Genomic DNA, 27,813 nt, shown 5'->3' with positions numbered 1-27,813 from the left:
GGACGGACTGGGCCCCTTCCTGCTGCTTGTGGGGTCAGGTCAGGAAGCTGTGGGGAGGCTGCTCGCCTGCCTCGCCTTTCACATGGCATCTTGTGCGGTGGATGTGGCTCCCCGTCATCTGGGGGAAGGGGATCCGCGGTCCCTGAGAACACACACACGGAGTTCCCAGGGGCCTGACTGCCTGCCCTGGACCAGGCACTGGGAGCCACAGTTCGCCCTGACACTGGGCAGTCAGGCCCGTGGGTCTGTGTGGGTCACTCTGGGCTCCAGAATCTCCTCCTTCCTTTTGACCCCATTCCTTCTTGGAGCCATTACTTTGGTGGGGACCGGACCCCAGGACAGGGGAATAGCGCTCGTGGGCAGCTGGATGGAATTTTGCTCACAGACGCTAGCAGATCTCTCTGCTGGTGGGCAGCCTGACCCCCAGCCAGGCTGACCTCGGGGCGGTGGGATGGGGGAGAAGCCATGCCTCGGCCAAGCTGGAGGTGGGAAGGATGGGGCCGGGAGCTCTGGAGGGGGTTGCTGCTCTGCCCAGGCCCCTGGGGTCCATCGGTACTCGTGACCCCCACCCCTCAGGGTGCACGGTGCCGCCTGACCAGCAGTGGGGGGACAGCAGCAAGCGTGGGCAGCCTGTTGCCCTAGGGAGGGGAGAGGCGCCCCATTGTTGGTTTAAAAAAAATCGCTCGGATGATTCACAGAAGCCTCCCCTTTCCTGCCGGTTTCCAGGAACTCTACTCCAACATAATGGATCGAGTTATTAGGGGATCAGCTCGGACTCGGGCGGCTGGAGGGGAGCCAGGCTAGGCCGACCGGCAGGCCGCATGGCTGCGAGACTCCCCAGGGCCCCCCTGTGGTTGGGGCTAGTGGGCCGGTGGGCTGGGCTGTCAGCTGGATGCAGGGAGGCTGGGGCCCAGGGCACCAGGGGCGCAGGTGCACCTTTCCAAGGAGGCTTTCCTGGGGGCATGACTCCTGGAAGGTGAAGCCCTACTCTGTGCAGAAGCCTGTATCTGCAGTCCCAGCTGGGCTGAGGCCCTACTGTGTGCACGATCCACCGCTATCTCGGTGTGCACACAGACCTGAGCCCAAGCCGCTCGTGATCTGAGGGCCTACTGTGCGCACAGGTGTACCTACTAAGCAAAGCCTACGGTGCACAGGGTTTTCCTGAGGCTCTGTTCTGCCTTGAGGATTGAGCAGGGTGGGCTCTGAGAGGCCCAGGAGACTCCTCACCCCCAGGAGTCCCCAGGTGTGGGGCAGGCGGTCCCAAGGACCCTGTCCTGTCCAGTGCTGCACAGGGGTGAGGAGTGGGCTTGTCACGTGAACTCAGGGCACAGCCCCATCACTGGCCCTGGCTCTGCCCCCCGCAGGTCGTCCTGTCCCTGCTCCCGCTGCCGGGCCTTCGCCCAGACCAGAGGCTCTTCCGTCCCCTCACTTAGGCCTGGAGCAGTTCTCGCCACACTGACGTTCTTGCCGTACACGTCACCCGTTTCTTACCGTCCTCTGGCTGGCTCCCTGAATGCGGGCCCTCGCGTGCTTACTCCTGTCCAGGGACCCAGAGCAGGCCCAATACACAGTAGGTGCTCAGTGAGGGAGGTCGAGGTGCTCTCTGTGGCTTCTGAAGCAAGCATAGAGTGTTCCCAGGCAGAAGGCAGACAGCGCACTGTAGGTGGCCCATCTGAGCAGGTACCCACACCTGTGTCGGCAGCCGCTGGGCCTCCATCTCCCACCAGCTCCTCCTGCCCTCTCCACTTTGACAGCCTGGGCTCTGCCTCAGGGTCCTCTGTCTGCCCGTGGCCTTGGGCTGCCGTTGCCTCAGGGACATCCTGGTGGCCGTTTAGGGGGTGGTGCCTGGTCCAGCCCACTGGGTTCTGGGGGAGTGCCTGTCCCCACAGGGTTGGCGGCCAGCCACCCTGCTGTCAGGCAGCATGGGGAGCCTGCCCCTGGGCAGAGCTCAGAGCCAAGCCACTGGGTCCATGGCCCCGGTGTGGGGGAGGGAGGAGCTCTTCCTACCACGCCCGACTGGCAGGACCCGGCTGCTGCTGGAGTGGCACCCCTCGGGCCAGACCGGGCCAAGCCTGTATCTGGGAGATGTTCACAGAAAGCTCAGGGATTGAAGCGTGCCCGCCGTCCGTCTGGGCAGCAGGCCACCACCAATTTCTGGAGCTCAGTGGGGACGGGGCATCAGGGCCACACCTGCCCCCAGGGGTGTGCTGGCCCCTGTCTTTGCTCACAGCTTCTGTGTCAGATACCACGGAGTGCGTGTGTTCCTGCCAGGGCTGGAGGACGGCGAGGCTGAGGTCCGGGCGTGGCTGGGCCAGGTCCTCCTGGGCATCCCCTCGGCTCTCGTGAGGATGCTAGTCAGAGGGGATGGGGCCCACCCTACTGACCTCAGTTTACCTCAATCACTTCAAGACCCGTTACCAAATGCAGACACGTTCTGAGGTCCTGGGGGTTAGGGCTCCTGCGGGGGAATCTGGGGGATCACAGTTCAGCCCGTGGCAGCAGGGTCTGGGGGACAGGGCTGGGAGGGAGTGCCTCATTGCTGGTGGCTGAGCAGGGAAGGGGCCTGTGGTCCGGGTGCAGGGGGGCGGAATCCCCTCAGGCCTGGCACTGTGAACTCTGTGCCTGGACCCCAGGATTCCTCACATGAGCGAGTCCTGCCCCCACCTCTGCTCGGGCCGGGTGGGGGGGCTCTCGTACTGCAGGTCCATGCGCAGGACACCGAGCCACGGTGAGATCCGTGTCATGTTCTGTGCGTTCCGCCGCGGTCAGAGGGACGGTGTTGGCCCTGAGCTGTGGGCAGGCGCTCCAAGGATGCCGGCAGGGGCGGCCCTGTGTAAATGTCAGGGCCAGGGGTCAGGCCGGGCTCGGCGGGGGCCCCGGGGGCCCTTGAGGCACTGGGGACAGCAGCACCGGGTGCTGAGCTCAGTCCTGCAGCTTTCAAGTTGAAACCCAACATCTGAGGTTCTGGGCCGTCCTTTTCAAATGTCACTGCTATTAATAACCTGGGGGCAGAGCCAGATGGCCTCTGGGGTCCCGACGGGGCTGGGCCGGCCGGAGTAGGCAGCTCCCTGTGGGGTGTGTGGGGGCTGCCCAGGCCTTCCCGAGGGGCTGGTCTCAGCACCAGTGGGGGTCTGCTTGGGGGCAATGTGCTCTCCAAGGGCCGGGAGAGGTGCCCCATGGGCCTTGAACTTGCCACACAAGCAGGAGCTTGCTTCTCTTGGGCCTTCTGGTGTCCGTGTGTAAAATGGGGGCCGTAGGAACCCGTGGGCTCCAGAGCCTTTCCAGAAGATCCTACAGCTGCCTCATGGGCGGGTCTGGACTGCGTGTGGGTGTGGATGGCCAGCGCCCTTGCAGGGAGGAAGAGCAGAGCTGGGGCATCTGGGGGTCTGTGTGGGACACCTGCAGCTCTCGGTGAGGGGTTCTCTGGCCTCTGCTGCCGCCTCCTCTGGCCCCAGTCCAGCGCAGGCATCTGAAAGCCCCATGTTACCATCTACCACCAGTGCCCCGACCCCGAGTGTCTCTGGCCATCGGCTTCTCAGAGTGGAAGGCAACCTGGCTACATCTCAGGTCGGGTGGGGGCAGGGCGTCCCGCTTTAATTGTGGCTCCTGCGGTCAGCCTGAGCCTCCGTCTTGGTTGGGGCGGATTCCCACAGTGCGGGGGACATGGTGCTGGTGGGGCCCGCAAGAATGCAGCCCCTGTGCCTGGTGTCTGTTGGACATTCATCCCTCGGGAGCCAGTGAGGGCTGGAGCTGCTCTGGGGGGCCCCCAGTGCCCGGGACTTATCCAGAAGTTTCTAGATGCTGCCCCCTCTGCCGGTGGTGAGGCCTCCACCCACCCAGCCTTGGGCTCTGCTGAAGCGTCCTCCCCGAGGCAGTCCCGGGGCCCCTGCCCAGCAGCTCTCAGCCCGCAGGAGGGCAAGCCCCATCCGATGGGGCGGCTGCTGCCTCAGGGGCCTGGCGGGACGGCAGCGCCCAGTGGTGGTGGTGGGTGAATCGCGGAGCAGGCAGCCGGCTGTGGAGGGCGCGTGGCCCCCGAGACTGGCAGGCTACTTTGACCAGCCAGAGTGGTCCGAGCGCCCTGCCCTCGGGGCCCCCAGGTGGCCCTCCTGTGCCTGAGGCAGGGGCTGCATTTCTGCCCAGCACCCTGGGGATTCTTACCCACCCGAAAGTTTGGGAAGGAGCCCTGTGCGCGAGGGTCGTGTGGGTGCGTGGGGCATGGACTCCAGCATCCCCGATCTCAGCCAGGAGGTTTGGGGGTCCCCCCTCCCAGCGGGAAGCTTGGGCTGTGGTGCCCCCGTGGGCCATGAGAGAGCAGGTGGCCAGGCGTGACCAGAAGGCCCGTCCCCTCAGTACCCAGGTGCCAGGCGACACTTGGGAGGCTGGGATTTCCCAGGGCGGGGGGAGGGGGGCGGCTGGCGTTGGAGACAGGTGTGGGAACAGCCCTGCTGCGGGGCCCCCTTGCCTACCTGTGGGGTGAGCCAGGCTCCCATTGTATACAGGGCGGCGTGTTCCTGCCATGGTCGCCGTGTGTGCCGGCATGGGCAAGACTGTGAGGGACTGGGCCTCCCTGGCTCCAGTCCTCGGGGCCTGGTTCTCTGGCAGCAGGAGCTCCTCCAGCTTCCCTCAGACCTGCCATAGGGGGTGGGGCCGACGGCGTCCTCCAGGCTGGGTTCCCAAGGAGGGGCCGTCCAGTCCCCCAGGGTCGGGGTCGCTAATTCCGGCCTCGGGCAGCTGTGCGGTGGGCCGACTGCTGCTATTCCTGGCCTGGAGAATTCTTGCCCAGAGCAGGCCCTGAAGGCCTGTCCCCACGGGCGGTCTGTCCTCTTCCCCGGGGGCCCTCCTGGCTCTGTGCCCTGGCCCTTGCCTTTCTCTTCCAGGGTCTGGGGGAAGACTTCACCTGGCAAGGCAGGCCCTTCCGACCTTCTGCATTCAGGACAAAGCCAACCTGAAGGGGTGGCCAGGTCCTGGGAGCCTGGCAGGCCCTCAGCTTCCCCAGCAGGAAGCAAGCCAGGGCTGTGACCTGGGGATCCATCAGAATGTGGAATGAAACAGCTCCATTTTCAGACAGGAAAATCTCTGGGCGAGGGGGGTTGTGGGCCCTCAAGGCGCTTGGGCACGCTGCCACCAAGTGGCTGACAGGGTCCCTGTGAGGGTCCGTGGCCAGCACAGGCAGGCGCCCTGCAGGTACAGTGGGGTGCTTTTCCACTCAATTATGCCTTGGAAAAAATTCCCAAATCAAGCTCTTTATTAAGAGCTAAGTGGAGACATTAGCACTCTTCCTAATTAGCATGGTCTTTAAAATTGTGTGCAATTAGAGGGAGCTGTGGGCATGTGCTCGGGCTCCTTGATGTCTGTGTCAGGGAGCATTTCATGTTGTTTGGGGGGTGGGGGGCTCTTCCTTCAGGAGAAGAGTCAGCCACCAGCCCCTCTCCTTTCAAGGCGAGCACCGGAAGCTGTGTGCATGTGTCATTGTGCATACACCGCCCCACTCAGGTGCATGTGTACAGGGTGTGCACGGTGCACAGGGACGAGAGGTACGCACGCACGTGCCCAGACACGCCCCAGGCTCATGCCGCTGCCAGGGTCTGGGTTGCCAGGGCCTTGCCCGGCCTGCTTGCCCTCCGTGACCCCCTCTTGGGGCAGATGGACGCAGGTGCCACTCGGGCCAGGACAGGGCCGTGGCTGGATTGGCTCAGAAATCACGTGGGCGGGAGGGGCCTCGGTGCCTCGAGCCACTGACAAGATACCCAGGCCCTGGGCTCTGCTGGGGGATGTGGAGGGGCCCAGGGGTCCAGGGAGTGGGTTCACTGTAGGTTGGTGTCAGAGATGGCTAAAGTCTCCAGGTCGCCAACCGGGAGCAGCTCTCAGAACAGAGGAAGAATGTTCTGGCAGTGGGAGCATCCCCACATGGGGAGTGGGCTTGTAGCCGCTCAGCTTTCCCGTGGAGGTGCTCTCCCAGGAACGGCCCAGCCCCTCTGAACTCCCCGTTCCCCCCACCCCGCCGCTCCCCCCACCCCCCACCATGTGACCCTGAGCCGCTGGCCGAGAACAAACAGCTCCATGTTTGGCCAGCCATGCTGCCTCTCCACCCCGGCCAGAGAGCCTAGTGAGCATGAGTCACACAGGCCTAGGCTGTGGTGGGGGGACAGGGACAGAGTTGGGGAGGAGGGTTCCCTGTGGCAAAGTCTGGCCAGAGGGCAAGCAGGAGGGAGCAGAGGGAATCATTTAGGAAAGGCCGTGGGGGACAGACTCGGCACAGAGGCTGGCCCCTGTGTCAGAGTGGGTGGGTAGGGGATGGGGTCCCGCTGCACCCCCCAGGGGCCGTGGCAGGTCCCGTCACTAGGATGCTGGGGGAGCCACGTCCAGGGAGTTCTTGACAGGCAGCTTCCCCAGGGGCAGCGGTCCTGTGTCCCACGGCGGGGATGAATGGGGGCCGGCCACAGGCGACCAAGGCCCTTCCTTGCGCAGAGCCAGCATTGTGTGGTGGGGAGAGGCTGAGAAAGCCCTTCATTTGTGACTTCCGAAGAGTATGCCTGCACCTGCACCTGGTGGGGACCCCTGGTCCCCCGGACCCCACTCCTGTCCCCCCCTTTTTCCCAGACACTGACAGGACCTTCTGGACTGCACCCTTTTCCCCCAGATAAAGTCCTGGGGTGGTGACCCCTGGGGTAGGGGTCTGGACACCAGGGTCTGGGCTGAGCTGTGGGACTGGTAGAGGGTGTGAGCTGGGGGATCCCCCTCCCACAGTCCACTTCACCCCTTTCCAGCAGCTGGTCATCATGGCAGCAAGCTTGGGAAGGAGAGAGACTTCCTTCCATCGTGGTCAGGAGTGGCTGCTTTCTGCTCCTTGCAGAGGGCCCCCCGGGGAACTGGACTAAGTGCCCGTGTGGGCATTGGGGTTGGTGGCACAGAGGCCCTGTTCCAGGAGCCCTGTGGGCACCGTCGGTTCCCGCAGCTGCTGGAGGACAACCGCTGCTCCCACGGTGGCAGGTCTGGCACGGCTAGCCTTGTCCACAGCTGTAGGGGAGGGTGCCTGCCTCCCCCCAGAGCCCAGCATCCCATCTTCCCGACATCCAGGCTGTTGGCACGGCTGTCAATGTGTCCCTGTGGGCGGTGGCCTGGGCATGCTGGGGCAGGTAAAGGTTAGCATGCCACCAGGCTGCCACAGAGGGGTGTAGCCGTGGACACGTCTGTGTGCCCACTTGGCAGGCCCCTGGCGGAGCTGGGCAGCTGCCGTGGGATTCTTCCACCACTTGTTGAGGCCGTGCTGGCATCCTCGCTCACCGTGGCTGCCTGCAGTGTGGACACCAGCTGGCTGGGCCCGAGGGTGGGTCCCACGTACAGGGGAGCCTCTACAGCAGAAGCATCCAGGCCCTAGTGATGCTGCGCCGCTCTGCAGGGACCTGGTGTGTGAGCAGGTGTACAATTGACTGTCCCCCTGCCCCCAGGCCCCGCATCGGCAGGTGAACATCCCAGCCTGGGTGGGCCTGGTGTGACAGGGAGAGCCTCCCTCCATAACATCCTTAGTGAAGTAAACAGGAATGTTTGTAACTCTGCCCAGTAGCAAGGGCATTTGCCCATTTGCCCTGGGGGGCTGTGCCCGAACCCCCAGTCTGGGGCAGAAGTCTGAAGACCTCAGGGGATCCTCAGGCGGCTGGGAAATGGGCAGGATCCACAAAGGTCTCCGCTCCACACCTTCTGCCCAAGGGGGCCTCTGTGCTGCAGGGATGGAGTCAGCCCCGGGAGTCCAGGCTGCCACGGGAATGGGGCGCTGATACCAGGGAGCAGCCCCCTGCCTGTGGCTCCAGCTGGGGGCCGGTTGCCCTCAGGCTGGGGGCGTCATTGGCAGTTGCACAGGCGTGGACCCTCCTGAGGCACGGGGTTGTATGGCCGAAGGCTTGGGCTCCACCAGGACCGGGGGTACCCTGTGGGGCCAGGCCCAGTTTATAGGTTACAGGGGTTAACCGGGCTCACGGCCCAGGGTGGGGGCTGAGAGACACTGGCTTAGTCCCCGGCCTGTAGCTGCCACCGAAGGTTCCCCCGTGGCCAGACCCCCCGACCCCAGCACCCCGGCTACCGGGAGCTGTGGGAGGCGTCCTCAGATGCCCTCCCTGTGGGCAGCTGGACCCATGGTGGGGAGCCACCAGGAGGACTCAGGAGCGCTGGCTCCAAGGAGGACTCGGTGGCCCCGAGTCGGGGGATGGCTGTGCCCTGCAGGGGGGCTGAGAGTCCGGGGAGCCAGGAGGGGACCCCCACCCACGCCAGTGCAGGGCCTGTGTCTCTGCCCTGTGAGTGAGTGACCGCAGTGATGGGACTGGGACTCCAGCAGAATGAACACAGACTGTTCTGGTCACCGAGGTGACCTGCGCCAGCTATAAAACTCCACATCCTCTGTGAGCAGTCCTGGGGAGGGGAGTGCGTTCACAGTGTCTTGCAAGCTCCCGTCCTCCCTAGTTCCAGAACATTCCATCACCCTGAAGGGAGCCTGTCCCATTAACTCTCACTCCCCTGCCCCTGGCAGCCATGGGTCCCTGGTCTGCCTGCGTCTGTCTGTCCTGCTTCATAGACTCTGGGTCCTACAGCCCTGTTCTCGTGCGCCTGGCTTCTCCCTGCGCATCCAGTTCTCTGGGTCAGCTGGTCACATGAGTGTCAACACGCCATTCCTCACAGCAGAGCAGTGTCATGTGGATGGACTACGTGCTGCTGTGTGTTAGTGGATGTTGGGGTGGTCTCAAGCCCTGCTGCTGGGTATACACATGTGTGTGTGTGTGTGCATGTGTGTCCGAGGACCCGTTTCCACCTCTGGGTGTGCTGGGGGGGTGCTGCCGAGCCGCACAGGAACGTGGGGGTGCGCCATTGGAGGGTCTCGGACAGTGGGCTGGGCACAGCCCCCCCGGGCGGGGGGAACTGCCCGCCAAGTCCGCCGTCCCCAGAGAGCACGGCTTCCCAGCTCAGCCGCTGTCCATCTTGCATGCCTCCCTTGAGGGCTCCCTGGAGGTGCTCACAGAGGCCTAGTGGGTCCCTGACAGTGCAGAGGAGCGGGTCCCGCACCAAGGCTGGTCTGGGAGGAGCCGTGTCGTTAATGGTCTCTGGTAAGAACATGCTGCTTCCTGTTCAGATGCTGGGCCAGGGAGGAGGCTGTCGCCAGCGTGTTGCTGTGGCAACATTGGGAGGGGGGCTTGCCAGCCAGGCACAGACCAGACGGCCCGTGGACTCCCACCACCGTGAGCAAGGGACCGAGTGTCTGCCCTGGTGGGTGGGGGCCTTTCCCAGGCCTCCCCCACGCTGGCAGCCACGCAGTGTGGGCCTGGGCAGTGAGACGCCTCACTGTGGCGGTCCCACGTGGCCTGCAGAGGCCCAGAGGACAGAGGCGGGGTAGATCCCAGGTCCAGTCTCGCCTGCTCCCTGCACGGAGCCGTGACCCTCCTCCCCACCACGGGAGCTTTTCCCAGACATTCCACATGCCTCTTCGCGCACGTATGTCCACCTGTGTTCTAGGGAGCCGGGCCTCTGCACATTGATTGTCTCTGTGCACGCCTCCCGCTGCGGCCGTGCGCCACTCCGTCCAACCAGGGTGGGTTTCTGTGCTCCTCACCGCAGTCTCCCCCTCTACCACAGAGACGTGACATTCAGCTTCCCTGGTTGTCGACTGCACTTCTGGGCTCACCAGCCTGGCCACACGCGCCCTTGGGTTCTTTCCCCGGGTCCCCTGCACTGCCCTTGTCCCAGCCGTCGGATGTGGGGCTGGGAGGGGCCCGGGATGGGGAAAGCCACGCTGTGCTCTGTGAGGTTGGCCGGGTCTGGGGATCTCCGGTGCTGCCCGCTGGGCCCCAGGATCTGATCTGCAGCTGGCTGGGTCCCATGGGGCGTGTTCCTTCCCGCCCCAGAGCCGTTCTGTCTGTAGCTGTCCACTTGGCTGAATGGGGACCACAGATGTCTTCTTGTTGGTAACCCAGGATTGTTCTGTCCTCCAGAAGGGGCTTTCTCCCTCGTAAACAAACACAGGCTTTTCTCCTTGAACAAATTGCAAAAGCAAGGTTGAATGCTCAAGAGATCGAAGGCTGGGGGGCCAGGGGTGAGAGCAGCAGGCCTCGTGTGCGCAGCCGAAGGGAAGGGTTTGCCCACCAGCAGTCCATGGGGTGGGGGGAGCCCTTGGCACCGAGTGTGGGGCCACTGTGCATCTGAGGGCAGGTGCAGGCGTATGGAGTGGCCAAGCTCATCCCCACACCTCCCCTGCCTGTCGGGGCCCCTTATCCACAGCACACAGGAAGACTGCCAGTCCCATCGAGGTCAGAGGCTAGTGCCCGAGGGCTTGGAGTCGGGGGTTTGGGCTCAGTGTTCCTGATGGGCAGTGGATCAGGGTGGCCCCGGGCTGCCTCTTGGCTGTGCTCAGTAGATCCTGGCAGCGGGGGGCTGCCATGGGTACAGGGTAGACGACAGGGAGGTGGGGAAGGCTGCTGGCCTGACCTGGGCCGAGGCCATGAGGAAGAGACAGTTGCCAGCCTGAGAGTCTGAAGGCTGTGGGCCACCCTGCCTTGCGTCCCCTCCTTCCCACCGCACGTGCCCCACCGCCTTCCCAGGCACAGGGACACTCACCAAGCTATTGTGGATGTGGTCTAATGGAGCTTAGCTGGTGGAGCAGATTGCTCTGGGGGGCGGCAGGTGGGGCTGGCCTGTTTGGGGCTTTCTCATCTTCCCTCTGTCCCTGTGAGCTCACGGCTGCCCCTCGGGGAGCCCAGCCTGCGCGGTCAGGGCCTGGTCCCCATGAAGCCTGCATTGTTGCCACCCCCCCGCAGCCTTACAGCTGTGTCCCCCACCGTTGTCCACCCCTCAAGGAGGGGTATCCTGCTTCCCCATCTGCACCCCTGTCGAAAACACAATGTCCCTTTTCTTCATGTCTGCAGCCAGCCAGGGAGCTGAAGTGACATCGTCAGGATGAGGGAGGGGGACCTGGAGCCTGCTGGGCGCTCCCCTCCACGTCTGATGATACCCACCATCACTCCCGTGCTGCAGCTGGGGAAACTGAGGCTCAGGGTGAGGGGTAGATAGTGGTACTGTCGGGCCAGGCTGCAAGCTGGTAGGGGGGAGAGAAGATGGCCTACTCCACAGTTCTGGGGGCCCTGAGCCAGCAGGGCTGGGTGGCCATCAGTGAGGATTCGGCTCAGAGGTCCAGGACCACCCTTCAGCCACACAGTCCTGTGCCCTACAGGCCTCCGGGGGGACCTCCCAGAGCGTCAGGTTCCCTGTTGGCACAGCTGCTGGTGAGGGGCTGACAGCCGCTGAAACGGGGGCTGAGTGTCCGTGAGCCCCTTCTGGCTTCCAGGCCCAGGCCCAGCAGCCTCATGCTTCCAGCTGATGACGCCTTTGTGCAGAGATGACTGTGCCTGCCACGGTCACCCCCCACTTCCTAGCCGTCCCCACCCAGTGCCCACAGCCAGGGACAGGAGGGAGAGGGTGTTCTCAGGCCTGCACCGTCTTCAAAGCCTCAGTTGGTGTGCTTTGCTTAGCCAGCTGGCAGTCTGAGGAGGCACGTGGATCGGTGGGTGGTTCCCCGGGAAGCCTGGGTCAGGGGGAGCAGCACCCCCCACTCCCCCCACCTCGGGGCTGCTCAGCAGGTGACCCGTCCACAGCCTCCTCCCCAGCCCCCAGCGGGCCTGGGGCAGGATGTCTTCAGCACCACGGACAGCGGTCACCTGGCTTGGTCCTCGACTCTACCTCCTCCCCGGCTGGGCCTGGTTTTAGGGTGTCTTTGTGGGGTACATTGGAGCCCTGGTGGCATGAGAGGCCGTCCTTCCAGCACCAAGAGTGTCAGGACAGGACTGGGCTCCTCCTCCACCCCAGCTCAGAGAGGCCTGGCCGTGGGCACCATTGGGAGAGTGCAAAGGTGGCACAGCGTTGGCTGGGCACCTGCTAGCCCCACCAGGCCCAGGAAGACCTGGAGGAGAGGGAGGCAGTGGGAAAGGCCGGAATCAGGCCAGGCCACGGGGAGTATGCTGGAAGGGTGTGTGCCCACAGCATGGGCAGAGTCCTTGAGAGGTCCCCGACAGACAGGACCTTTGTTCCCAATGCCGAGAGGGGCTCTGGGACCTCTCATCAGGCCTGTCTGAGCCCTGTCTCTCATTGATGGGCCATCCCCCACCAGCCTGGGTGGTGGTGCAGGCCCAGCCCAGGCCCCAGGAGTTCCCTGGAGCTGGACCGGCTAGGCCCAGGGTAGTCGCAGTATGTGGGTCAGCGGGCTCACGGCCAGACTGAGCCTGCCAGCGCTCTGGGGTCCTGTGGCAGAGACCGCATCACTCAGTGTCGGACTCGACCCCTCCCTATGCCAGTGTGGCCACCGCCTCCTGGCTGTACATCACCGAGGCTTTCTTGGAACCCTGGTGGAAGCTGACTCTAATTTGTAGAATTTGGTTCAAAACCTAAAGGATTTTTAATTAAAACCCAGAAAATCCATCTGTGTGATTAAGTCTCTGGGAGTCGCCGGGCTCTGGGTGAGGAGCAGGTTGGCCCTGCCTGTCCTCGGCTGCCCGCTAAGGTGTGATGGAGGAGGGGGTGGCCTTGGTGTGCAGTGACCCCTGGGCCCGCTACTCTTTTCTCTGGGGAGCCCCCAGCCATCTGCATGGTGGCTCTGGGGGGTCTCGGGAGAACCGTGTGTACACGTGAGTACCTTTACCCACCCCTACACAGACCAAGGCAAGGTCTTGGGGCTCAGGTGCAGGACCCTAGGGTCATTTCCTCCCAGGTGTGTGTCTGGGCTGGTTGTGGGGAGGCATTATCATTAGGAGAGAAACCCCAAAGGGTGAGAGCTCTTGGGGGTGGATGGAGGACTTCTGAGGTGCTGTGCTCGTGCTGACCGGTTTGGTCATCAGTCACTCTAGTAGTGGCCTTATTTCTGGGATAAACCTGCACTCGTGCCCTCCCCGCTGGGCACCTGGGAGGGGTACTGAGGGAGGGAGGGCTACTGAGCCTGCCAGGCGTGTCTCATGGGTGGGGCAGGCAGGCCCACACCCACAGGACCCTCGGAGTCGGAGCCACGGTTGGTGGGTCCCAGGCTTCACTTGTCGGCAGCTTGGGAAGATGTGGAGGTAGGACCCCAAGCAGGGCGGTCTTTTCCTGTTACAGGGCCCTGGTTTGTGGCTTGTCTTGGGGATTGAGGGCCCCTCCCAGCCCTTGAGCTGAATAGTCTTGTGGGTTCTGGCCTAGAGGAGCCCAGGGCCTGGGTCTGCTCTGCTTTCGAGGGCAGAGGTCCTCAGCTTTGCCTGACAGTAGCTGTGGGGTCTGGGGCAGGTCCCTTGCAGGCATCCCCTAGACCAGGAGATGCCTGTACCTGCCCCTTTCATCCCCACCTGCCTCTGTCAGGACCCCGAACGGTGGCTCCGGGTCTTGCAGTAGTGAGGGTGGGTAGCAGTGATGGTTAGGGCCTTGAGGGTAGCTGGTGGGCTTCTTCCGGGCCAGGGGCAAGGAGGCGGGGCATGCACATGCGTCTACCTGGGTATCAGGGGTGGGACGTACTCCCTCACACCCTCTGACCATCACCCACCCAGAGCCTCCTGCTCCCCGGCTGGGCCTTATGGGGATGTGGGGGGTTCGTCTCCTTGTAGGAGGACCTGTTGAGCCATTCTAAACTGGGGACCCCCCCCCCGCGGTGACACACACAGATGGTCCCTCCTTAGAGGTATGACTGCAGCCTTTAAGGGACAAAGGGTTAGGGGGTTGGTGCAGCCTGAGCACTCCTTGACAGCCTGGGACCTGGTCTGTGCAGGGGGGCCCCAAGACACCCTGGTGGAGGCTTGCTGGTGCACTGCAGGTGCAGTCATCAGCCACAGGTCTCTGGCCTTGCATCCCCACCCGCCGGCAGGCAAGCCAGGCCCCCTGGGTGGGGGCTGAGGGCTGGGGCTGCGTGGGTGTGGGAATGGAGTGACGGTGTTGGCCCCACCTCTGCCCAGGATTGGGGTGCTGGGGGAGAGAGGGAAGAGGATGGGCTGCTTCCAGATCCTGATGTGGGGACAGCGTGTGGGCTGCACAGAATACCACAAGTCCTGCCAGCCGCTGGGCATACCTGTCCACATTCACAGGGTTTGCATGGCGCCCAGCTCCCCACGCAGCCTGGTCCAGCCGGCCCAGCACAGGTCGCCCCGAGTCCCTAGTGCACCAACTGGGGTGGGAGTGCTGGGTGCACCCCTTCCCAGAGACGCCCACCCTGGGCCAGGACACGGTACAGCCTGTGTGGAACCCTAGCGCCCCCTGGTGGCTGCTCCTGGGAGGTCCAGGAGGTCACAGGGGGGCTCTGGTCCCCACACCAGGGATGCAGGGGTGCGGAGTGTGTGGGGAAGTGGCACTGCCTGCTGAGTTGGCTTCAGAGGCTCCCACCCCATGGGGACGTCCTCTTGTCAGCCAGAGACTCCTGGACAGGGCCAGTCACCATGGGGAGCTTTGGCTCTGGGACTGGGGCCGGGGGCTGGGGTGGGGGCGAGGAGGTATCCTCCTGGGTCCCCGTTGGTGCAGGTGTTCAGGAGGACTGTGGGTCCCCCGCGCCCAGCGACTGAGCAGATTGAAAGCTCTCATTCCCCGTCTCAGCAGCTTTGGTCAGGGCCCTGTCAGCCTGCTGGAGCCACGGGGGGGGTTAGCACCAAGACGCGTTCTCGCTGCCTTCACGGTGTGTGCACGTCCACAGCACGTGGGGGCCCAGGCTGGATGGAGCCCATGAGAGGACTCCCTAAGTGACCGGCCTCAGCTTGGGGCGCCAGTGTCAGGGGGAGCCTGGCAGAGGAGCAGGGGCTGGAGGACAGGGGCCCACGGCAGGGAGTTGCCGGCGCAGCACACAGGGGCCAGGGTTGTGGCCCTGCCTCTGCAGGCCCAGCGGATAGGGTGCTGGGGTGGGTCCTGGGTCCACGCTCCCCAGGTCGCTCCCATCCCCACCGTTGATCCTTAACTCAGCGGCCGGCCCACGTGGTTCGAGCACGTCAGCATGCTGGTCATCATGCTCAATTGCGTGACCCTGGGCATGTTCCGGCCCTGCGAGGACGTCGAGTGCCAGTCAGAGCGCTGCAGCATCCTGGAGGTGGGCCCGGGACGCTGGGGAGGCCGGGGCCAGCCCCCGGGGAGCGCCAGCAGGAACAGTGCTCAGGCTCCATCTCCCGCCAGGCCTTCGACGACTTCATCTTCGCCTTCTTCGCGGTGGAGATGATCATCAAGATGGTGGCCCTGGGGCTCTTCGGGCAGAAGTGCTACCTGGGGGACACATGGAACAGGCTGGATTTCTTCATCGTCATGGCGGGGTATGCTCCCCTGCCCCCCAAGAGCCGGGGCTGGCCCAGGAGACCCTTGGACCCGTGGTGGCAGGCGTGCCCGGCCAAGCCCGGCTGGGCCACCTGTTCCCCATGGCTCTGCTAGCGACGGGGTCCCACCAGGAGGGGGAGGTGCACTCTGCAGGGATCCGGTGGAGGCAGTACTGGGAGGCAGCTGGGGGTGGGGTCAGTGCAGCCTCTGACAGGGAGAAGGACGCTGCCCCATGGCCAGCGGTGGGGGAGGGGAGGAACAGATGCAGATGGTCCATGAGTGGCAAGGGGCCCCAGGGAGGCACAGGGACCAGGCCCTCTGGCCTCAGTTGGCAAGGTGCTCTGGAGAAAGGTGGTGCTCAGCCCTGCCCCCGGGGCCCTGCCCAGGCCCCAGCCCCCGAGCCTCCCTGTTCCTCTGCCCACCCGCCAGCATGATGGAGTACTCGCTGGATGGGCACAACGTGAGCCTCTCGGCCATCCGGACCGTGCGTGTGCTGCGGCCCCTCCGCGCCATCAACCGTGTGCCCAGTGAGTAACCCTCCCCCAGGACAGGCCTGCGCGTCCTGCTGGCCCTGCAGAGAGCTCACCGGGGTCTGCTGGGGCTGCTCCTAGATGCGGTGGCCCCAGCCCTGGGCGGGGGCAGGGCAATAGGCGGCAAGCCTCCTGCCACTCACCGCAGGGGGCTCCTGGGGACTGGCTGCTTTTTTCTGGAAAGCACACAACAAACCCGGACAGGGTCGGGGAGTGACAGTCTGCACAGGGCCCGGGCTCCCCACCGTGCTGCTGGGCTAACCTCAGGCTCCCCATCTGCACTGCCTTTGAGGGTCTTGCCAGCGGCTGCATGGGCGTGTTCTGCCATGTTGCGCCCCCCCCCCAGGTTGCTGCTCCCCAAGGCCTTGGCATCTGCACCCCGCTCCTGTCTGCCCAGAGTGCGGTTTTTGGTGCCTCAGCCCTGCCCTTGCTTGTTCTGGGGGAGGAGTCAGTCCTCCTTGCTGAGGTCTGGGAGGGGACAGGCCCTCAGCTCACCCGCTCCCAATTTCATTTGCATGTATCCAGCACCAGGTGCCCAGGCTTCAACACTGCCTCTCAGCACACCGCCCCTGCCTTGGGGTCCCTCCCTCCAGGGCAGGACTTGCCTCCAGCACGATTCACACAGGGCCTGGGAAGAAATGCTCCTTGGACCCCGTACTTGTTGTACAACCCCGGGCTCCTGAGTGCTGGAGGCAGCCCAGAGCCTGAGCTCTTGGTGGCCCCGAGGCTGGGGATGTTGGACTCCACCAGCCCCCAGACCTTCTAGGCCCACAGCCTTGCTTTCCTTCACGTAGGTCTGATCCACAGGTGTCACGGGGCTTGGGGCCTGCCAAGTGTGTGGGGACCACTGCAAGCTCTCCCCGGAGTTGCTGATCCCATGTGTGAAAAGCAGGAGGGCTGAGGGCGCTCCGTAGGGTTGTGGGCTAGTGGGAGCGCCGGAAGAGCTGTGCTGACTTCTTTCCCTGCCCCTGCAGGCATGCGGATCCTGGTCACGCTGCTGCTGGACACACTGCCCATGCTCGGGAACGTTCTCCTGCTCTGCTTCTTTGTCTTCTTCATCTTCGGCATTGTGGGCGTCCAGCTGTGGGCTGGCCTGCTGCGCAACCGCTGCTTCCTGGACAGCACCTTTGCCAGGTGTGGGGCCCTGTGGGCTCTTGCCCCCAGCAGGCTCTTCCCCTCCGGCCCCACCCCAGATGCTCCAGGCCTCCAGCCCGGCCCCTAGATGCTCCGCCTCCAGATGTTCCACCCCTACAGTCCCACCTGTAGATGCTCCTCCCCTCTGGCCCCACCCCAGATGCTGCATGCCTCCAGCCACACCCCTAGATGTTCCGCCCCCAGCAGGGTCTGCCCCCAGCAGGCTCCTCCCCCCTGGCCCCACCCCAGGTGCTGCACGCCTCCAGCCTGGCCCCTAAGTGCTCCGCCCCCAGTAGGCTCCTCCCCTACAGCCCCACCCCAGATGCTTCAGCCCGGCCCCTAGATGCTCTGCCTCCAGATGCTCCACCGCCAGGGCCCCACCCCAGATGCTCTGCTCCTACAGCTTGGCCCCTACATGCTCCGCCCCCAGATGCCCCGCCCCCAGTAGGCTCCTCTCCTACAGCCCCACCCCAGATGCTCCTGCCTGGCCCCTAGATGTGCAGCCTCCAGATGCTCCACCTCTCCAGCCCCTCAGGCTCCTTCCCTCCAGTTCCGGTTCTAGGGACGTACTTTTCTTAGAGTACTGTTAGCTGGGTTTTTTTTTTCTGGATCTGTTTCATTTCTTTGTTTTTACGTGTGCTTTTGGGTACTTCCCTGTTAATCTGCTCGTTTCACCATTTCTGATCGCCTGTCATGCTGTTTTTGTCGCTGCCTGTCTCACCCTGCATTTCTCCGTGTTTCTCTGCTCTTCTGTCCATCTGTCTCATCTCTGCGTCCCTCTGCGGCTCTGGGACCGCCGTCTGCCCACAGAAACAACAACCTCACCTTCCTGCGGCCGTACTACCAGACAGAGGAGGGCGAGGAGAATCCCTTCATCTGCTCCTCTCGCCGAGACAATGGCATGCAGAAGTGCTCACACATCCCCAGCCGCCGGGAGCTGCGCGTGGAGTGCACGCTGGGCTGGGAGGCCTACGGGCAGCCGCAGCGCGAGGGCCCGACCGGTGCTGCCCACAATGCCTGCATCAACTGGAACCAGTATTACAACGTGTGCCGCTCCGGGGGCTCCAACCCCCACAACGGCGCCATCAACTTCGACAACATTGGCTACGCGTGGATCGCCATCTTCCAGGTGGGTCCCGGCTCTGCGGTGGAGGGCCCAGCCTCAGGTTCCCCATCAGCCGGGCCGGGGCGGGGGAGGGGGGCGGGCACTGCGTGTGCAGGGCCACGGGGGTACTGGCGAGGAGGCCCCGCCGCCTTCCCGGGGCCGTGCATGTGTGTAGCCGCCTGCCCCCGCAGGTGATCACGCTGGAGGGCTGGGTGGACATAATGTACTACGTCATGGATGCTCATTCCTTCTACAACTTCATCTACTTCATTCTGCTCATCATCGTGAGTGCGGGCGATGGGGCAGGTCCTGGGGGCTGGGCGGGGTGCTCACCAGTGCTTGCGGGTGGGGGTGCCCTGGCAGCGTGACGGCTGGCCGCGGACCGCCAAAGTCCCCTTTCGGCGGGCACTCTCGTGCCCCTTCCCAACGCCCACCCTCCCAGCCTCTGCTGATGCTCAGGGTCGCTAAGCTGGCCGAGCTGCAGGGCGGGGTGGCAGAGGGCCAGGGCTGCCCATGGGGCGGTGGGGGGGCTTCTTCCTGGCCCCCAGCAGGACGGTGTTGCTGGGGAAGGCCCACCTCCAGGAGCCCTCCGGCAGCCCCCCTGGCCCTCCCACAGCCGGGTCCTGTCTGGAGGCTGCAGGAGATGCAGGACCATGTCTGGGGTTCCCAGACTGCTCCAGTGCTCATGGGCCTACAGACCCAGTGCTTCATAGAGCAGGCTGCCCCGAAGATATAGGTCTCTCTAGCGTAGGTGCCCCCGCCAGGTACAGCCGTCCACAGTGTACGTGGGCCTCCAGGCTTGGAGGTGACCCGGGCAGGGTCTACGAGGACCCCGCTGTGAACACAGATGGGGAGGTGTCCTGCCCCCTTGTTTCTGATCACGAGCACGAGCAGAGAAGTGTTGCTTGGTGATGCTCCTGGAGGAAGTGAAGCTGCAGGGTCAGGGGTGGGGGTGGCGAGTTATACAGATTATGGGAAGGATAGTCTCTCCCCACCCCTCCACCCCCATGTGTCACTCTCCTGTTCACATGTGGGCCGTGCTGATGGGCAAGGCGCACTTAGCTTGAGCCACCCGTGGCAGGTGCTGGGTTCCGGCTTCAGCGGGGACCCCAGCATCGTGGGGCGACCACTCAGCCACGCTCCCAGCTGTGTCCCCAGCCCCGAGAACAAGCAGCGCGCAGTAGGGCTCTGTTCCCTCAGGGACTCGGTCACTGCCCTGCTGGCCGTCACCCGCCCCGCCCTCTCTCGCAGCTCCCTGGTCAGAGGCTGGCAGGGCAACGGGTCACGGCCGGCCTCTGGGGGCTCACCACTGCCCGCCTGCTGCAGGTGGGCTCCTTCTTCATGATCAATCTGTGCCTGGTGGTGATCGCCACACAGTTCTCAGAGACCAAGCAGCGGGAGAACCAGCTCATGCGGGAGCAGCGGGCGCGCTACCTTTCCAACGATAGCACACTGGCCAGCTTTTCCGAGCCGGGCAGCTGCTATGAGGAGCTGCTCAAGTATGTGGGCCACATCTGCCGCAAGGTCAAGCGGCGCAGCCTGCGTCTGTATGCACGCTGGCAGAGCCGCTGGCGCCAGAAGGTGGACCCCAGCAGCGGCCTGCACGGCCAGGGCCCCGGGCGGCGGCCAAGGCGGACGGGCAGGCCCACGGCCTCCGTCCACCACCTGGTGTACCACCACCACCACCACCACCACCACCACTACCACTTCAGCCACGGCAGCCCCCGCCGGCCCGAGCCCGGCCCCGGGGACACCCGGCTGGTGCGGGCTGGGGCCTTGCCCTCGCCGCCCTCACCGGGCCATGGGCCCCCCGATGCCGAGTCAGTGCACAGCGTGTACCATGCAGACTGCCATGTGGAGGGGCCGCAGGAGAGGGCCCGGGTGGCGTCCACCGCGGCCGCCGCCGCCGCCAACCTCAAGCTGGCCACGGGGCTGAGAGCTATGAACTACCCCACCATCCTGCCCTCATCCGCGGGGGGCAGCAAAGGTGGCACCGGCCCCGGGCCCACGGGGAAGCGGGCTGGCGGGCCTCCAGGAGCCGGAGAGCACAGCCCCCTGAGCCTGAGGAGTGCCGACCCCTACGAGAAGATCCAGCATTTGGTTGGGGAACACGGTAAGGACCCAGCCCCCCACTTGCGGTGGAGGTTGGGACCCAGGCTGGGTGAGCCGTGAGGAGACAGGACTCTTGGGATGTCTTCCTTTCTCCTTTCGGGTTTCATGGGAAGGGGGTGGGGGCAGGCCTGGGCATCTCGGGCTTTGATGCCGCTGGTCTGGAAAAGGGCGCCAGGTCTCCTTCCACTTACAGCAAGCCTCAGCCCCAGTACAAGTGAGACACAAACCTCACAAGGATAGGAGAATTCCAAGACTGATAAACCCCATCAGACCCCCAGGCCTGTGCTCCGTTGCCCCACCAGGCCCCGGGAGTGGTTACACGCCCGTGTCTGTGGCTGGTCACTCTAGAGGAGTGGCTGCTCCCTTTTCTAGGCTAAGATGCTGGGGTGCGGGGTACAGAAGGTAACGTTGAGGTCCCAGAGCCTGCGAGTGTCTAGGAGGGGACCAGGTGTGCCCCAGTACACTCCTGGTCTCCCCCACGTGGGAGGACAAGCAGTCGGAGGGACACTGGGTCCCACGCAACTGAGAGGCCTTCCCAGGTGGGGTGTGCAGGGGTGCGGGCCATAGTGCATCAGGAGCAGGTGGGGGGTTGGCCAGCCCGCCACAGTGTGTATGCTGCAGCCCAGCCCACCCTGTAGGGCTCCGGAGCTGTGGCACCTGGAGGTTGTGGCAAGCCATTGGTGGGAGCCACGCCTCTGGCTCCAGAGACTTTGCATGAGGAAGCCGTATGGTGGGCCCTGGGTGGTGTGTGCATTCCTCAGATCAGAGCAGTGAGGGTTCAGACACGCTGGGACAGATAGGGCATTGACGTTCGTTACACCTGTCCAATGTGGGCACGAGAATGGCACTTGCGTGCCTTTTCCACGGACAACGCAGCTGCCGGCAGATAGAGCGTCTCTGCTGCCGGTCGAGCTGCGCGCCCGGTGTACCCCACAGGAGCCCCGCCAGGCTGTGGCCTGACCCTGCCCGTGCCCTTCTCCCCGCAGGACTGGGCCGGGCCCCCAGCCACCTCTCAGGCCTGAGCGTGCCCTGCCCCCTGCCCAGCCCCCAGGCAGGCACACTGACCTGCGAGCTGAAGGACTGTCCATATTGCGCCAGCGCCCTGGACGACCCAGACCTCGAGTTCAGCGACTCTGAGAGTGGAGGCTCAGAAGGCAACGCGGTGTACGAGTTCACACAGGACGTGCGGCACGGGGACCGCCGCGACCCCATGCGGGCCCCCCCAGCGGCCGACGCCCCGGGCCAGGGCAGCACGCGTCCACGGGCGCAGCGGCGGGCGGCCCCCAGCGAGCAGGGTGGGCTCGGCCACGCGTGGGCCGCTTTCAGTGGCAAGCTGTGCCGCATCGTGGACAGCAAGTACTTCAACCGTGGCATCATGGTGGCCATCCTCACCAACACGCTGAGCATGGGCGTGGAGTACCATGAGCAGGTGAGGGAGGGGCTGGGATGGCCCTCGTGCCCCCCGGGGAGCTCGTGCTCCTGTGGGACCCTGCAGAAGGGCTGCGAGGTGGCGGGGGCAGGGCCTGTGTCGGAGCAGGTGTGCTTGGCCGCGGGAGGTTTCTGTCCATTGTTTGAGAGATGCTTGCATCTCCTTGGGCCAGGGCTCTGTCGATAGCGAGTGTGGACACGCGCCACACTTCCCGCATAGAGCTTCCTCCTGACCCGGGGTCCAGGGTGCCAGCACTGACTAGAGGCAGCAGGGCCAAGGGCATCTGGTGCTTCTGAGGACGGGATGCTCCTGGCTTAGCTCTCGCAGAGGGGACACCCCTTCTACAAGCTGGGACCACTAGGTGGGACCACTGCATGCTCACAAAAGGCCAGAGCATGGGTTGGCCCCCAGGAGGAGGCACTGGGGTCATGTCTGGTGCCCCAGCAGCCGTAGAAGCTTTCGATCATGCACACTGGGCCTCTTTGGCCCCTGCCCCAGACAGGGACCACAGCAGGGAGGGGCAATAGCCAGATTTGGCAGGGAGAAGGGGTCGTTTCTGGCGACCAGGCTGGGTCATTTTTAGTGACCAAATGGGTGTTCCTTGAGTCCCACTCCTGGGGCTTTTCCAGTTGTTTAAGTGATGTTTTTCACTCTGAAACAACTCAGGGAACATCTGAGCAGCAGTAGTCTGTGGTGGCCCCATGTTGAGAGGCTCTTTCTGGGGCAGGGGTACAGGGAGGTCGAGGCAGGGACACCGGGAGGTTTCGGGGGAGTCCCTGGTAAGGAGGAACCTGTGCGCGTATACACCCGCATTCTCGTGTACGTGTGCACGACGGGTACACACATGTATGCAAGCAGCAGGCCCCATGTTGGGAAGTGCTTGGGCGAGCACATGAGTGGGAATGTTGGTGCTAGCGGTGGGCACGCACACACACGTGCAGGTGCAGACACACAGGTGAGCCAGCGTGTCCCCGGTAAGAAAGGCCCCTGTAGTCTCTGCCCCCAGAAGGGGTGTGTGAGGCCACCAGACACCGCGGCAGCAGATCTGAGGTGGCTCCCATGCCCTGTGCACCCTGGGCTCCCCTTTGCCCACCCTGGAACCTGGGAGCGAATGCTCAGGGCTCAGTTCCCATGGCCCGTTCTTGCTCCGGAGCTTGGACGTGCTGCCGGGCTGGGCCAGCAGGGCTCCCGGGAAGCCGGGGACAGTCGGGGTCAGAGCACGGGTCCAATTTCTCCCAGGGGGCAGCCAGGTCAGGTTGCCCCCCAGTGCTGCCTGCATGTAGCCTTGCCTGCTCCTGGATTCCTGGTGGCAGGGAGGCCTCGTCCCTGGTGGGTGGGAGCCGTGGAGGGGCCCTGACGGCCTCCCCGCCGCCCACAGCCCGATGAGCTGACCAGCGCCCTGGAGATCAGCAACATCGTCTTCACCAGCATGTTTGCCCTGGAGATGCTGCTGAAGCTGCTGGCCTGTGGCCCGCTGGGCTACATCCACAACCCCTACAACATCTTTGACGGCATCATCGTGGTCATCAGGTGCTCCCCTGCCTCCCAGCTGGACTGCGGGGGCCCAGGAAGTTCTGGGGTCAGGCGTACGCCCCTACCCCCCGCCCCACAGAGCTGAGCCCCAGTCGGGCACCAGCTATCACGGGCCACATCCCTCCCTGCTGGCAGCTGCACATAGTCCGCTGCTTCTCGGGCAGGTGTTGCTAGGACACGGGGGAGCCATTCCCTGCAGGAACAGAGTAGGCGCTCAGCCGCCTGGCCGGAGGTCACTCAGGTCTCAGCCCCTGCAAGGAAGGCCACCTCGCCTGGGTGGTGTCAGCTGCAGCCAGATCAACACAAAGGAGGGGGAAAATCTGGGGTGACCCTCCCCCAGGAGGAAGCAGGGCTCTCTGAGTCCAGAGGTCCCCCCAGCAGGGAGGGAGGTAGGCACAGCTGTCTGTGAAGGAGGAGGGTGGGGAAGGCCAGAGCCCGAGTTCCAGCAGCTCCCGGCGGCCGGCAGTTAGCCAGCGGGCTTTGGCCACCCTGCCATGGTCCCTTGGCCCCCTGGGTTCCCGGATACGGCCGCGCCTCTTCTCAGCCGTATGGTCAAGGCCGCGGGACAAGGAGGGGCCCCTGCTGACCCCCGGCCCGGCCGGCCCGCAGCGTGTGGGAGATCGTGGGGCAGGCGGATGGCGGGCTGTCGGTGCTGCGGACCTTCCGGCTGCTGCGGGTGCTGAAGCTGGTGCGCTTCCTGCCGGCGCTGCGGCGGCAGCTGGTGGTGCTCATGAAGACCGTGGACAACGTGGCCACCTTCTGCATGCTGCTGACACTCTTCATCTTCATCTTCAGGTGGGCGCAGCCCGGCCCTGCGCGGGGGTGTCTGAGTCGCCGGCTGGCCAGCTGGCCTGGGAGATGGGCACCCCGGGTCCCTCCCACCCCGGGCTCCGTCTTCACGCCGACCACTGGGAAGGCCGGGCCCTGGGCGCCAGGAGGGCTTGGGGGCGGGCCGGCGGGGGTGGAGCAGCCCCTAGGTGTGGAGGTGACTGCTGCCCGCCTCCCCGCACCCCTCCTGAGTTCACACACCCCTGCCCTGCCCTCAGCATCCTGGGCATGCACCTCTTTGGCTGCAAGTTCAGCCTGACGACAGACACCGGAGACACGGTCCCGGACAGGAAGAACTTTGACTCCCTGCTGTGGGCCATCGTCACTGTGTTCCAGGTAAACCGTGTGCAGGTGTCCCCCGACGGGACAGTGATCCCCAGGAGAGCCACTATCCTGCTCCAGCCAGCCCCCAAGGGTGTGCCTGGGCCTGTCTGAGGCCGGCGCTGCAGAGATACCATGCTGAGCCCCTGCCACCCCCCAACTGGGACTTGGCTGCACTCCCTGCCTCACGGCCCCTCCCCCCAGATCCTCACCCAGGAGGACTGGAACGTGGTCCTCTACAACGGCATGGCCTCCACCTCCTCCTGGGCTGCCCTCTACTTTGTGGCGCTGATGACTTTCGGCAACTACGTGCTCTTCAACCTGCTGGTGGCTATCCTGGTGGAGGGCTTTCAGGCAGAGGTGAGGGGTGGAGGGTGGAGGAGTGGGAGTCCCGCCCGGACCACTGTAGAGAGGGGGCTTTGCTCCATCCTGCAACCACCCCCCCAACCCCGGTGGTAACTCAGAGGCCCAGCGCTCCCGGCCACGCCTGCCTGCAGACTGGCCCGGCTGTCCCTGGGGGAGTCCGCCCGTGCATGCTGGGCACAGATGGCTCCCACCTAAGGGGACTCCGCTCTGCCTCCCGCTCTGCGGGGCGCAGGGGGATGCCAACAGGTCCGACACAGACGAAGAAAAGACATCCACCCACTTGGAGGAGGATTTTGATAAGTTCTCAGACCTCCGGGCCACTGGTGAGTGCGTGGGCAGTGGGACTGGGACAGCTGGGACTCCCACAGGCAGGCTCTGGGCCAGCGCATTCCCTTCCTGGAAGCCACGCGGGGCGAGCATCCCCTTCTCCCTCCAGAGATGAAGATGTACTCACTGGCTGTGACCCCCAACGGGCATCCAGAGGGCCGAGGCAGCCTGCCCCCTCCCCTCATCATGCGCACGGCGGCTACACCCATGCCCACCCCCAAGAGCTCCCCGCACCTGGACCCGGCCCCCGGCCTCCTGGACTCGCGGCGAGGCAGCAGCAGCTCTGTGGACCCCCAGCTGGGCGACCAGAAGTCGCTGGTAGGGACCCTTCCCTGCCCCGGCCTCAGGGCACCCCCTTCACCTGGGTCTCCATGGCCTCTCCCCAGGAGGAGTGTGGGCCCCCACACACACCCTAGTCACACTGCACAAATCTCTGTCCCCAAGCGGAGAGAACCGCTCTGTCTCTATAAACGGAGCCGGGAGCTCCTGCTCTCGCAGAAGGAGCCTGCGTAGAGCAGGTGCGGGAACGTGTAGAGCAGACGTGGGACCACGTGGCCCCGTCCTCTCCAGCGGAACGCCAGGCCACGAGTTTGTCTCCTGACCGGAGTGAAGGCTAAAGGCTGGCAGGCACAGAGCTCACGTCCAAGGGGAAAGGAAGATGCCGTGACAGAAGCGGGGCAGGTGTCCCGCAGAGCCCAAGCCACGGGGCTTCCTGCAGACCCAAGGGATGCCTGAGAAGCTGCTCCTGAAGGCGGGGAGGGTGGGCGGAGGAGGGGGAGGTGGAGGGGTGCCCCGTGGAGACAGGATCTCCTGTGCCTGCTGCGGAGGCCCTGGGCAGCCAGCAAGCAGACGCATCCAGCTGGGAGGTGGGGACAGGCACCTGTGGGGATGCCCAGCCCAAGCTGTTCCTTGGAAGGGGACGCGAGTGACAGGAGGGAGGATGAAGCAGCGGAGCCAGATCCCTGACCCTGACACAGCTGCTTGGTTTGTCTTTACACATCCCAGACGCTGCCCGCTCAGCGCTGATGTGGGCCCCCGCCCTGGCCACTGGCGCCTTGTGTGAGGATGCCCAGCCCGAGGCTGGGCGCAGGCTCGTGGATAAGCACCTGTGCCTGCCCCCAGCCCACAGCGGCCGCAGGTGGCCGGCTGCAGCCCATCTTGGCCCCAGACATTGGCTGCTTGTGTCTCTAACTCACAGGGGATGGGCTTGGTGCCACAGGGACATGCTGAAATGCCAGGTCACTGGGTGCTCCCCTGACACAGTCATCTGTGTAGTCAAGGGGGTGATCCATTGCAGGTGCCATCACTGTGTTCACAGTAATGCTGCTGGTCAGGAACGGCCGCTGTGGCCAGGGCCCTGGGGATATGTGGGGGGACTCAGGGCACTGGCCCTGCTCACTCCTTATCCCCCAACGCAGTCCAGCCTCCGAAGCTCGCCCTGCGCCCACTGGGGCCCCAACAGTGCCTGGAGCAGCCGGCGCTCTAGCTGGAACAGCCTGGGCCGTGCACCCAGCCTCAAGCGGCGGAGCCAGTGTGGGGAACGTGAGTCCCTGCTGTCTGGGGAGGGCAAGGGCAGCACGGACGAGGAGGCGGAGGATGGCAGGCCCGGGGCAGGGGCCTCCCCAGAGACACGCCCCGTCCCGCTGCGGCGTGCTGAGTCCCTGGACCACCACAGCAGCCTGGACGTGCGGCCCCCACGGCCGGCTGCGCTGCTGCCCCCAAAGTCCCAAGACTGCAATGGGCAGGTGCTGGCCCTGCCCGGCGAGTTCTTCCTGCGCATCGACAGCCACAAGGAGGATCCCACTGAGTTCGAGGATGACGTGGAGGATGTGAGTGAAGGCCCGTCTTCACACCTCCCTCCCATCGTGGACCCGTTCCCTACAGCAGAACGGGGAGACAGGGACTGGGGGCATGCGATGTGTGGGGTCTCGGCTGCCCCAGGTCAGGGGTGGGTGGAGCAGGACTGGCTGAGCCTTGCTCAACAGGGGTTACGTGGCCACAGCTCTTCCACGGGGACCTCTGGAACAGGTTCACCCCAGGGCCTGGCCTCCGGCCAAGGGGAGTAGCCAGATGGGCAGGAGGGCAGGGCTCCCTCAGGGAGGCACTTCCCTTGCCCAGGGAAGCTCCACAAGATGGAGGTCAGCTTGGGAGGGGGTCTCCATGGACTCCCCATGTGGGTCTCAGTGTCCCAGGTGGGCCAGTTGGGAGCCCAGGGGCTGGCTGGCAGGGAGGAGCCCTGAGGACCTGTACCCCTCCACCCCCAGAGTTGCTGCCTGCGCCTGCACAAGGTGCTGGAACCCTACAAGCCCGCCTGGTGTCGCAGCCGGGAGCCCTGGGCCCTGTACCTCTTCTCTCCACAGAACAGGTGAGGGGCGGGACGCGCCGGCTGCGGGGCGGGCCTGCGTGGAGCTGACTCCGCCCCCTGCGGTCCCCACCACGTGGGCCTTGCTTCGGGCCCTCCCCCGCGGCTCACTGGCCCCGCCCCTCCGTCCAGGTTCCGGGTCACCTGCCAGAAGATCATCGCCCACAAGATGTTCGATCACGTGGTCCTGGTCTTCATCTTCCTCAACTGCATAACCATCGCCCTAGAGAGGCCCGACATCGACCCGGGCAGCACTGTGAGGCGCCCTCCTGGGCCCAGGGAGTCGGGGGAGTTGGGGGGGTCCAGGGGGGCACGACCAGCCCGTCCCACCGCCCTGTGCTTGCAGGAGCGCGTCTTCCTCAGCGTTTCCAACTACATCTTCACGGCGATCTTCGTGGCCGAGATGATGGTGAAGGTACCAGGCCTGGGGGGATCCCCGCCTGCCCACCCAGCAGCCCCCAGACTCTGTGCTCTTCGAACGCCCCACCCA

General features: G+C 64.9%; 1 protein-coding gene across 3 annotated transcripts in view; it reads left to right on the top strand.

The window, feature by feature from the left end:
• The window catches only part of CACNA1H (calcium voltage-gated channel subunit alpha1 H), a 56,401-nt gene that overhangs the window by 18,886 nt on the left and 9,702 nt on the right, over nucleotides 1-27,813 (top strand). For all 3 annotated transcript variants that reach the window (XM_082714228.1, XM_082714227.1, XM_082714226.1), the window contains exons 3-20: nucleotides 14,947-15,058; nucleotides 15,142-15,275; nucleotides 15,706-15,803; nucleotides 16,781-16,940; nucleotides 17,751-18,069; nucleotides 18,237-18,329; nucleotides 19,372-20,158; nucleotides 21,144-21,586; nucleotides 22,965-23,116; nucleotides 23,729-23,914; nucleotides 24,166-24,283; nucleotides 24,473-24,628; nucleotides 24,867-24,957; nucleotides 25,071-25,279; nucleotides 26,380-26,790; nucleotides 27,226-27,326; nucleotides 27,456-27,579; nucleotides 27,670-27,738. In XM_082714228.1, the coding sequence (XP_082570354.1) occupies nucleotides 14,947-15,058; nucleotides 15,142-15,275; nucleotides 15,706-15,803; nucleotides 16,781-16,940; nucleotides 17,751-18,069; nucleotides 18,237-18,329; nucleotides 19,372-20,158; nucleotides 21,144-21,586; nucleotides 22,965-23,116; nucleotides 23,729-23,914; nucleotides 24,166-24,283; nucleotides 24,473-24,628; nucleotides 24,867-24,957; nucleotides 25,071-25,279; nucleotides 26,380-26,790; nucleotides 27,226-27,326; nucleotides 27,456-27,579; nucleotides 27,670-27,738 (3,763 nt within the window). The remainder of the gene's footprint in view (nucleotides 1-14,946; nucleotides 15,059-15,141; nucleotides 15,276-15,705; nucleotides 15,804-16,780; nucleotides 16,941-17,750; nucleotides 18,070-18,236; nucleotides 18,330-19,371; nucleotides 20,159-21,143; nucleotides 21,587-22,964; nucleotides 23,117-23,728; nucleotides 23,915-24,165; nucleotides 24,284-24,472; nucleotides 24,629-24,866; nucleotides 24,958-25,070; nucleotides 25,280-26,379; nucleotides 26,791-27,225; nucleotides 27,327-27,455; nucleotides 27,580-27,669; nucleotides 27,739-27,813) is intronic.

This window comes from Mustela nivalis (assembly GCF_964662115.1).
Source record: "Mustela nivalis genome assembly, chromosome: 19".
In the NCBI taxonomy this organism is placed as follows: domain Eukaryota; kingdom Metazoa; phylum Chordata; class Mammalia; order Carnivora; family Mustelidae; genus Mustela; species Mustela nivalis.
This window is presented reverse-complemented; position numbering and strand designations above follow the sequence as displayed.